Source organism: Sparus aurata, chromosome 7 (assembly GCF_900880675.1).
Source record: "Sparus aurata chromosome 7, fSpaAur1.1, whole genome shotgun sequence".
Lineage (NCBI taxonomy): Eukaryota > Metazoa > Chordata > Actinopteri > Spariformes > Sparidae > Sparus > Sparus aurata.
In genome coordinates this window covers 2953391-2964144 of record NC_044193.1, presented here as the reverse complement: position 1 = coordinate 2964144, position 10754 = coordinate 2953391, and the positions used below count along the sequence as shown (strand labels likewise).

Sequence of the window (10754 nt, the reverse complement as noted above, 5' to 3'; positions counted from 1 at the left end):
TACAAGGTTAAAGAATAACATGGCTTATAATTATATATCATGAATACAGTCTGTCTTGTCATTAAATCCAGTACTTGTGCGTTATGATCACAGAAAGTGCCATTTCTGTTTATAGTCCCTTTATAACACTACTTACTGAATGGATGTGAGCATCTGTGGTGCCTTGAAGTTATGATAAAACCAGAATAATACATCATAATGTAATTTAATGTAATGTTACGTGTGCTATAACCTGTCACAGTATATGAATTACATGAAAACACTAGATTTCAGCATTTTTGTGACAGTGAAAATTAGTAGAGATATGATTCCAAGAAAGTCTGGTTACAAATAAAGTCTACATTAAAGCACCTGGATGACTGAGAACTGTCATCATGTGTGATTAATCTACTGACTGGCAATTTAAAAATAAATCCTAACTCTAAAAATATTTGCAGTAAAGCTTCAGAATGAATTTAATAGCAGTTTTTACAATAAAATCCATGACATGAACAGGTGAGTTGGCATGACGTAACCCGAACATATAAAGTGTACAGCAGCTTTCATGGAGTTAAGAAAAGACGTGTTCCCTGACCGGGAATCGAACCCGGGCCGCGGCGGTGAGAGCGCCGAATCCTAACCACTAGACCACCAGGGAAGGTTATCAGTGCGGTGACGTCACACAAAAATAAAGTTCACCAACTGCTTGTTCTTCCAACACTGATTTTGGGTTTGTTAAGTCTCCTTTTCATCGATTCGATGATAAAAACGTAATGAATTACATAAAAACTTGTCTCTCTCTGGAGATATCGTTTCCAAGAGTGACGCAGAAATTACCCGCCCTGCTCCACCTCTGACTTCACTGTGTCAGTTGGTATCGCGAGATTTGCCAAAAGCGCATGATCAGTAAGCTTCCAAGTTGTCGTGGCCGAGTGGTTAAGGCGATGGACTAGAAATCCATTGGGGTCTCCCCGCGCAGGTTCGAATCCTGCCGACAACGGTTCGATATTTTGATTTTATTTTCACGTAGTTATGAACTCGAATTCGAATTTATCTCTTTAATCAAATCAACATCACCCACCACAGTTTATGCCACATTGCATTTAAATGAGATTATAAGACTGCAATTCATGTATTTCACCACCAGGGGGAGCTGCTTGTACAGTGCTTGTTGTTTACGTTTGGGACCGTCTCTGTTATTACACTGGTGAGTCAACTGTGATCATCAGTGACTGTGCAGAGTGTACTGTACACATTTCTCTAGTCATGTTATTTATTTAACTGTGTGACATGTTGCTGGGGAACACTTGCACAACATACAACATCAAATCAAATCAAATCAATTTTATTTATATAGCCCAAAATCACAATCACATTGCCTCAGTGGGCTTTACAATCTGTACAGTGAACAACATCCTCTGTCCTTAGACCCTCGATTCGAGTGAGGAAAAACTTCACATGTTGATGGAAAAAAACCTTTTAACAGGGTAAAAAAAACAATGGAAGAAACCTCAGGAAGAGCCACAGAGGAGGGATCCCTCTTCCAGGACGGACAGACATGCAATAGATGTTGTGTGTACAGAAAAGAGCAACAATTCACAGTTTACAGGTACATCGACAGAAGATCTGATACAAGTTATGCAATGTTAGTGGAACCAGGAGACGACCGAGCAGGACGGGGCATCACCAAGTGGAGCCCGAGCCAGACGACCTCCTGTCCACCATGATGACCTGGAAGAGGGCAGGCCACACAAGATAATTAGTAATAGACAGAGAGAGGCATCAAGATTTACAGAAATAAAGATATGAGGAGATAGTGAAGCAGAGGAGAGCAATGATCCAGGAGAGCCCGGGGTGTGACGATCCAGATCAGTCAGTATTTCAAGGCAGCAGGATCCCGGAAATGGTGGATGGTCCCAGGGGCCCGTGGTCCATCAGAAGGGAGCCTGAAAGAAAGAGGGGAGGAGGAGGAAGAGAAGTAGGAGAGAGAAGAGGAGGGGAGGAGAAAGCTATAGAGAGTGACACAGCTTGCAGCTTGTGGGAACAGAAAACAAAAACAAAGGTTAGAGAAATGCAGTATTTATCAGAATAAACAGATTGTTTTCTCGTCGGCAGCACAGTGTAACTCTGGTAGTATAGGAACTCATTGAGACTGACACCGACCCACTGAAGAAGCTTACAGTTGATATCAGGGCTAATTAAAGGCTAAATCGAAGAAGTGAGTTTTGAGTTTAGCATTTAACATTGCACTTGAACATTTTTTATGAATGTTGCAATGTAAAAACAAAACAAAAAAAAGGAAAAAATGTGAATAAAATATATCTGAATTATCATACAAAGACATCTCAGTTGTGTGAGTCATCTTTGTTTTCTAAGTGGAGCAACAGACATAGACAAACATCTCAGACTATAACAAACCACGACATAAAAAGTCAAAATTACAGTATTATGAGATGAAAATGTATATAATGCACATTTTTGCCTCCTTTATATAATGCACATAACATATAGTCCTTTCAATATTTTATCTTTTCTGTCTTATTCAAATCTTTTTTAGTATTTTTTAGTATTTAAGTCTTGTACTTATTGTATGTCTGTATGTCTGTCTACCTGCTACTGTGACAAGTGAATTTCCCCGATGTTGGATAAATAAAAGTCTAAAGTCGAAGTCTAAGTCGAAAAGTAAACATATGTCTCATAATTTAGATTTTTTTTTAATCTTACAATCTGGATTTCAGTTTATTGTTTATTGTTGAGTTGGACTTCAATGCTCAAATATGTGATAAAAACAGACAGCGTATAAATAACAAAGATATGAACGAGATGAACATTTTTGATGAATGTTGTATTGTAAAAATAAAAAAAGGAAAGAAAGGGAAAAATTATGAATAAAATATACTAAGATTACAATACAAAGACAACGAAGCAACCCAACTCAACTGTGTGAGTCATCTTTGGTTTTTAAATTGAGCAACAGAGAGACACAGCTTACCAAATACCATAGTGTTTGACAAATCTAGCTAAAAAAAGATAAAGCTGATACCCTACCAGTTAAAAATGTGACCTTATGCTGAAGTGATCGATGGAATTTACACAAGGGAATTTCCTGGAAATGTGCTGTTTGAGGAGAACGCTCAAATTAATAACAACTTTCAGTACATTATACCTGTGAAGCTTGACTTTTAATAAAAGTTTAATAAATAATATCAACTGAAGACACATTGATACGTTTAAAATTGAACGAAAAGCTATCTATTCAGTCTGGATTGTAATGAAGTGTCTAATATTTTTTATGGTTTCAATTTTTTAGAGTTATTTTGATTTATTTTGTTTTCATTCATAGCCTGATATTCTTTTTACTATATTTTTTTATAGATTTTTTTATTTACATGTTACCATTGTTGTTTCTTCCTCTTCTTATCATTATATAATATCTTAGAAACTTTTTAAATCAAATTTTATGTGCTATTTTCAATTTAATTTCTATTATAATTTTTTGTGCTTATTTTTATGTTGTATTATTATAACTATTCCTTTTGTTGCAGCTGGTGTGCATTAGTCTCTAAACCTGTTTCATACCATGTTCTTTTTCCAAATCATCACTTGTAAAGCACTGTTAAAATAACTCTTTGATCTGTTGCTGTATAGATAAAGACTGATTGATTGATTGATTGATTGATGATAAAACATCAACACAGAGACAATAAAATCAGGTAAAAACATGTGGGAAGGTTGAACAGAATAATCATTATTTAAAATAAAACCTATTATTTTGATAAGGCGTTTTGAATAAAGCCATTCTGATGTAAAACTGATTTTATTGTGAAGTCCTGCATGACGCGTGAAGAGCAGTTACCCGGTGGCCCCGCCCATAACTGATGCTACGTCACCAACCGTCTGTATAAAAGCCGGAGCGGACCGTTGGTTCGGCAGGAAGCAGTGTCGATCTCCGCTCGGACCTTGGAGGGTTACATTTACCCAAAACTTATTTTCAAATGGGCCCCGTCGCCTAGCGTTTACTCCCCCAGCCGCGCCGACTGAGTTGAATTGGGTGCTACTGAACATCAGCACGTCTGGGTCCCTATAAGGTGAGGCCGTCCCCGGTCATAAAACCGAGGGTTTCTCTGGTGGTGGGCTCCCTGTTCGGGGGGGGGGGGGGCGAGCTAACGATGCTAGCTAGCTAGCTAGCTAGCCTGTGGTAATGGCAGCTTTTGCTCTGTGGCTGTCTTTGTTCGGGTTTAACGTTAAGGCAGAAGAAGACACGTTTTGTGTTTATTTTTGCTCGTTTTGTTCAGGTTCTATCCCCAGAATTCAAGCGGTGGTCAGATTGACAGAGGTGTCAACAGCTGACAATTCCGGTATCAACCAGCTGTTCGTATAGATTGTTTTTGTCTCTGTCGGGGCAGAAAATATCCTCGTTAGAGACAGGAAGGGTCCAGCTTTACAATCTCATCCTTCCCCTCCTTCGAAGCCCGCTTTATCTCTGCTCGTGGTCCCGTTAAATGGTTCTTCTGTTCTCCTGTTCGTGATGAGAGAGAACCGAGCCAAAATGTCGGTTTGTCGCAGAGACTATAATGTAAACAAGACCCCTGCAAAACATGGGCTGACGTCATCACACTGAAGACGCACTGAGCCAGAATCTGCAGCTGAGCAAAATTTACAGAATATATATCTTTTTATATTTTAAAAAAAATAGATGGCATAGATGGATTGTGGCTGTGAGAGATAATCTGTTAATGTGCATTTTTAATGTACAGCCGTCATTTGTATTGTTCTGTTATGAAGGCGTAGATTCTTTGTTTTGTTCTGCTCAACATGTTTTTCTCAGATTGTGTGTGTGTGTGGAATCAGTGCTGAAAGAATTAGTTGATTCAAATGTAGTGTTATGTTGTTACAGTTATATTAACAACATCTTAAAAAGCTTCTTTCTTTATCCTCTAGCAATAAGGGAAGACGCTTGTTTTGTACAGATTGTTCAATTTTGGTTATCAAACACTTGAGACAAAGATATGCAAAGGAGATGCTAACAGCTGATATGCAGATATCTATATATCTGTAGCCAATGTCGGCGATTGCAATTTAATTTAAAAAAAAATATTTTCTTTTTTTTTTTTTTGCATATTGACACCTAGTTAACTGGTTAGTCCATCAATTTATCACCAATGTAATGATTATTACTCGACTGGTGAACATGATACAGTATTATCTGACATAAACTGTAAATGTTTGTTTGATAACACTAATATGTAAGAATTCAGTACAGTAGATGAGCAAATGTACACTGAAATGAAGAACTGATGAATCAGAGAGATGTTGTCAGAAAAAATAATCTGCTTTAATTTGAATAATTTGTTGGGTTATTTTGTGGTGAAATGGAAAAAATCAGTAGGTCCATGCTCGATTTTTATGTAAGTGAACTGAGTATTTTATGTTTGGGACTTTTTATTGGACAAAAGAATCCAGTTGAATACATCAACAGGTTTATTAGACTTTTTATAGACATTTTATAGATTAAACATTCAAATGAGGAAGTGGTCAGCACACAAATCGATAATAAATTGCAAATTATCGATTCATTTGTAATCCTTAGTTGGGGCTGTTATGAAATCGTCTAGTTCTGGCCTGAGCACATGTGTGGGCAATTGCCTGGAAATGAATATTTGGAAAAAAAAATATCCCTGAAGCTGTGGTGAGTAATGTGGCCCAGTCTGGTTTTGCTAAAATTGTTTTTCCTTTTTCCAGGTTTCCATCAAGCACAGCTTACAGCGACCAACAACAGCAGAATGGCAGCTATTCCAGCAGGCGGTTCTCTCGTGGCAACCACTGACTACTACCGAAGTGAGTCTCTCTTGTTAATCAGAACTAAACTGACTCCTCTTTCCTGTCTGGTGACTCACTTCAACTCTGCAGTTGGATATTCAGTGTACTCCCACTAGAGAAACGGTCAGTAAAGTGGATTAAGTTTAGCTGTGATGAGTCATTAGTCCTTGCCTTTCTCTAGAAGATGATCTGTATGTGTAGTCACCTTCTATCCTTTATATCCATCAATGTGAATAAATCTACTGTTCTCTTAAGTTCCCAGACTGTAATAACCTGTCTTGGTAGATCAAATAAAAAGAGTGCATTAGAGCTTCAGAGTCGTGGTTGTATAACCAGAGGAAAATGGATTTTTAATATTTGCGTCCCTGTGAACGCCTCATCACCCTCTCTCGATAGGAGTTATGCAAGAGCATTAAGTTCTGCCTCTGGTTCAAGGAATTAACCATTCACTAGAGCCCAAATTAAGCACAAGCGACCTGCCTAATGCTGCCAGAATACGCAAGTTGCAGGTCGATTTGCCTCATCCCAAGCCAAAGAAAACACGGCAATCTGATGAGTGGCTTGTCTGGTGGGGGGGAAAAGTTTTGCGCCCAGCTTCATTGAGATCTGAAGCTGGAGCTCTGTGCCTGTTACTTTTCACCTTTTTTCAGTTTTGTGACTGTGTGATAAAACTGACATGATCTTCTTCTTCAGGGCGCATCGGCTCTACGTCCAGCAGCAGCTCTTGCGGCAGTTCGGAGTACAGCGGCGAGGTCATCCCTCACCATCCAGGTGGGTGTTTGAATCAGTGAAGAAGGAAAAAGCAAAGAGAAATCAGTCCTTATGCAAAGGAGGACTCTAAAATAAATATAATAAAGTGTTTATCAGTGTTGAAAAGCTTCTGAGACAGAAATTAGATCGTCATTGGAGGTTTAAACTTGTATTAATGAGCGCACCATTTATGCTTTCATAGAAACAATATCCTCAAGCTAGTTATAAAAGGCTGCTGTTGATGTCTATCCAACTGTTTATTAAAGGTTTAATAGTGTCAACACAATGCTGTGTTCCAAATCAAAGCTGCTGCCTGAGGATTTCTCAGTTTGTGGTTGAGACAGAGAATGAGGCATGAAAGGCACTCGTCCTCAAAGACTCTTCAGTGACTGGAGTTTGGAGAGAACAGCATGTTCTGCTTTAGAGAAGGAGCACCCACAGGAAGTGTGTGTGTGTGTGTGTGGTGTTACACTCTGTCCAGATGTTTCTGTCTGTCATGAGCAACCTCAATTTAGGAGAGAGAAAAAAATGTGGCCTCTTAAATAAAGCAGACTGATCGTTTGCTAACCCTTTTTTGACAAATGTACTCGCTCCAATGAGACACCTGGTTAATTGGTTACAGATGAAGGTTTCATGTTTGCTTGTGATCGACTGAGCTTTTCAAGGATTTCCCTTTCAAACCCAAAGATAACACGAGGTTCAGCACTTTCAAAACACATGATTGTATGAAGGATGAAGGATGTTACTACACGGGCTCAGGAACACGTCAGTTAACACTGTATGTAAATGTTTGCATTCTGCATTTAACGACCGTTGACGCAGCATTCCCCCACGTCCTGTGTGCAGATTATGCAATAATTTCAAAGGATTACAACATTGCTCAATGAAAGCGATTCTGCTGCTCATCGTTCTGGTGACGTCTCAGATGAGGCTTCAGTTTCGGTAACCTCACGATTGCTATGGCTCAGTCAGCTGTTGCCTCAGAGCGCGGTTACTGTGGTTGAGTAATCCTGTGACACACCTAGTGCGGCTTGCTCCGGGACCTTATAAAGTAAAAGTCATTTTTAGTCAGATGTTCTTTTACTTCCTGCTCAGGATTAGTGGATTTCTTCAGCCCTCATTCTCTTGTCAGGATTCAGTAGAAAATCATCCACGTGCATCGAGCCCCCGGTACACCAATATAACCCTCAGCCCCAGTTAATATTAGCTGACTTCACCAGTAATCCTGGATCAGCGTCTCAGTGCAGCTCTGTGTGAAAACCATCTGGGCCGTCTTACATCTGTGTCTGTTTTAACCACCTGGGTCAGCTTTAATGGTCTCAGGGTAATGAAATATTCACTCACACCCCAGGTGCTGTGCGCCACAGATGGGTAAAAGGAGGGGGAAATCAGCACATGCATTCATAGACAGATCAGTGCACAGTACAGGTAATTTAGTCAGTTTTAGGAAATTTGATTAACTTAAAATTACAATAAATAAATTCATAAAGTGTGTGATGAGGTATACACTTCTTCATGTCAGTAAAATCATAACTTTAGTGGTAAAATAATGTTAAATACAGCCACTTAAAAAGTGGTTTTAAGAAAGGATTTATACAAGTTCAGTGGGAACTAATGATGGGTTTATACTTCTTAATCTCATTTAGATTGCAAATTAATACATAAGTTTCATATAGAAGTTGTTTTAATTCAGTAACATGTGTCAAACAGTTTTGGTAAAGGTCTGTGTCCGCTCAGATACATTTACATCCCCAGCTGGTATTACTTTTAAAGTTAGGTTGACCTAGAAGCTAATTGCGGCACACAGCAGCTGTACAGTAAATATAACTGCCTGTAATGTAAATGCAGTTGTTGGAGGCGTCACAGTCGGTTTGACCCAGATCCAAACACGCGTCTGAGACGTGACACAGGAAGCCTGATTCATGTCTCCCTCAGGGCGGAGCTGTTAAAAGGCGCCCATAACTCTTAAACTTCAACGTCAGTCACTGTGACACTCTGTCTGCTGTAATGCTACAGGGAAGTTACTCACCTCTAAAAGTAGCTTTAATCTGATGTTGAAACTCATCAGACTGTCTTGTAAAACTATGAAATGCGTGCCTTTGAGCACTGACTTCACAGAAGCTATGTCAGCTGTATGAACTTAAACCATTATGCCTTCATTATCTCCACAGGACTCCCCAAGCAGGACTCTGGCCATTGGTGGTCCAGTTTCTTCTTTGGGAAGCAGCCAGGGATGACCCCACTGACTGAGGAGGCACAGCAGAAGTAAGTAGAAGTACACACACACACACACTTTGCTGACTCATTCCCTAACTCAGCTGCTGTATCTGGGTTATTTTAATCCTGGACATAATCCTAAACCATGTCTTTAGATGCCCGGTTTCTTCTTTCACACTTTCACCACAGTGCTTGTCACACTGCATGTAGCCCCAGGCTAACATAGCTGTTAGTCCCAGGCCCACAGTGCTCCAGCACAATCCTGGTACCTTCCAGAATGTGCTAACCCTGACTGTGGCCTGGGGCTTGCTGGCTTTGCTTCAGAGCAGGGTAGCTGCTATTTTAGGATAGTCCTGGGCTTAGAATATGCAATGTGAAAAGCCCCCATGTTTCCAAATATAGTTTTCATCTTTTTATAGCATTGTTAAGGAATCTATGGCGCTTTTTGTCTACTTTGTGTTTGACTTATTTGGATGAATTGTCATAACTGAATAGTGGACTCAAAGATGGTTAACAGTCACTTGGATGAGCCAGAAAGTTGTTTCTGTGATGTGGTGGCCACCAGAAGAACCTTCTGACCCGTATCCAGTGTCAGTAACGGCTTCCTCTCTTTCCGTCTCTCAGGGCGGGGGTCCCAGGTGCGGTGACCAACGGTCAGATCACCTGCGTTGCCAGGGAGATGGTGATGCAGCGACAGGCGAGTGAGAGCAGCGATGCAGGAAGCCCCACCTCCTCCTGATCCTGCAGCCTCACTCTGATCCACACCGCGCCTCGGGAGGAGTCCAACCAATGACCAACGCTAGGTGACGGGAGGATGTCCCGTTTACAACCTTATTAGTTTTTGTTTTTTTTATATTATTCATTGTAGGATAGGCTGCCTAACTCGGTTTTGTTTTGGTAACCTTGTGTTTTTTTTATTTTTATTGACAACCAAGAAAAAAAAGAAAAGAATTTAAAAACAAACAAAAAAAACCAACAAGACGATGATGCAACTGATAAGCTCCTATGTTTTTATTTTTTAACATTTGTACTGTTCTGTGTTTGTAATACTGTGGTGCATAGACACAGTGTGGTGCATATTCATCCACATGCCTTTTGTTAAACATGTTTTTCACTTTTGTCACCCTGTGATTGCAAATGCAATAAAGTAGACTCTTGCAGCCTAATGTTCTGTGTCGGTTCTCATCTTTGATTTTACTGAATCACCATATGGAAAAACAAAAATGTGTTAACAGAAGAAGCATATTTCATTTCAGTGTTAGTTTGAATTCAGTAAGCACACAGCCTTCTGTGTGGTTTCACTGGTCAAACTATTTATAATGTATTCATCTGCTGTGCTGCGTCCTGTTGGTTGAAATGGCCGTATAAGGACCAGTCAGTGAAAGTGTCTGTTTGCCAGGGAGTGGTTCACTGGTTTTGTACAGGGCTGTTCACCAACTGAGTAAACACTGAGGGAGCAGCACTTCATGTCCACTGACTGCTGCTGCTGCTGGAGTTGTGCAACACTTGGCTCAGAGTCAAAACACAGGAACGCATCTGGGAACTGAGCCCAGCAGTCCCTATGGATGAAAATGAAACCTACACAAAATGAGGTTAACTTCCCCTGCAGATGGTTTTTTTTACTCCTGAAATGAAGTTTAAATCCCAAATTCCAAAGTTAAGAGGCATTTGCTTCCAAAATTAACATTTCACGTTGGGACTAAATTTGTTTTCAATCACTAATTACTGAAAGAAACTCAACTACAGGGAAGCTACAGAAGGGAGAGGTTTATTTTTTACAAGTTAGTACACTTTCTATATATAACACAGTAAAGTCACATGCAAGAAAATGTAGTTTATGGCAAGAAGTGTCATTACATTCAGTTAGTTTTGGATTAATGAAGACCAGAGGAATTAAATATCAATTTAAAAAAAGTAGCTTTTTGTGTATGCTGTTAAGTGTTTATCTGTGTTTGTTTTATTAATGTTTATCTTAACTTTTGACAAGA

The 10754-nt window shown here is 39.6% G+C and overlaps 1 protein-coding gene and 2 non-coding genes across 3 annotated transcripts; 2 read left to right on the top strand and 1 right to left on the bottom strand.

Moving 5' to 3' along the window:
* Positions 1-565: 565 nt before the first annotated feature.
* trnae-cuc (transfer RNA glutamic acid (anticodon CUC)) lies at positions 566-637 on the bottom strand. The gene has a single exon. It is a non-coding gene; the product is annotated as a tRNA-Glu (tRNA).
* Positions 638-897: 260 nt separating this feature from the next.
* trnas-aga (transfer RNA serine (anticodon AGA)) lies at positions 898-979 on the top strand. Its single transcript has one exon. It is a non-coding gene; the product is annotated as a tRNA-Ser (tRNA).
* Positions 980-3876: 2897 nt separating this feature from the next.
* Positions 3877-9932, top strand: ppdpfb (pancreatic progenitor cell differentiation and proliferation factor b). Its single transcript, XM_030424219.1, has 5 exons — positions 3877-4067; positions 5722-5817; positions 6493-6570; positions 8721-8814; positions 9391-9932. The coding sequence occupies exons 2-5, from the start codon at positions 5763-5765 to the stop codon at positions 9503-9505; spliced, it is 342 nt and encodes a 113-aa protein (XP_030280079.1). The 5' UTR covers positions 3877-4067; positions 5722-5762; the 3' UTR covers positions 9506-9932.
* Positions 9933-10754: the final 822 nt, after the last annotated feature.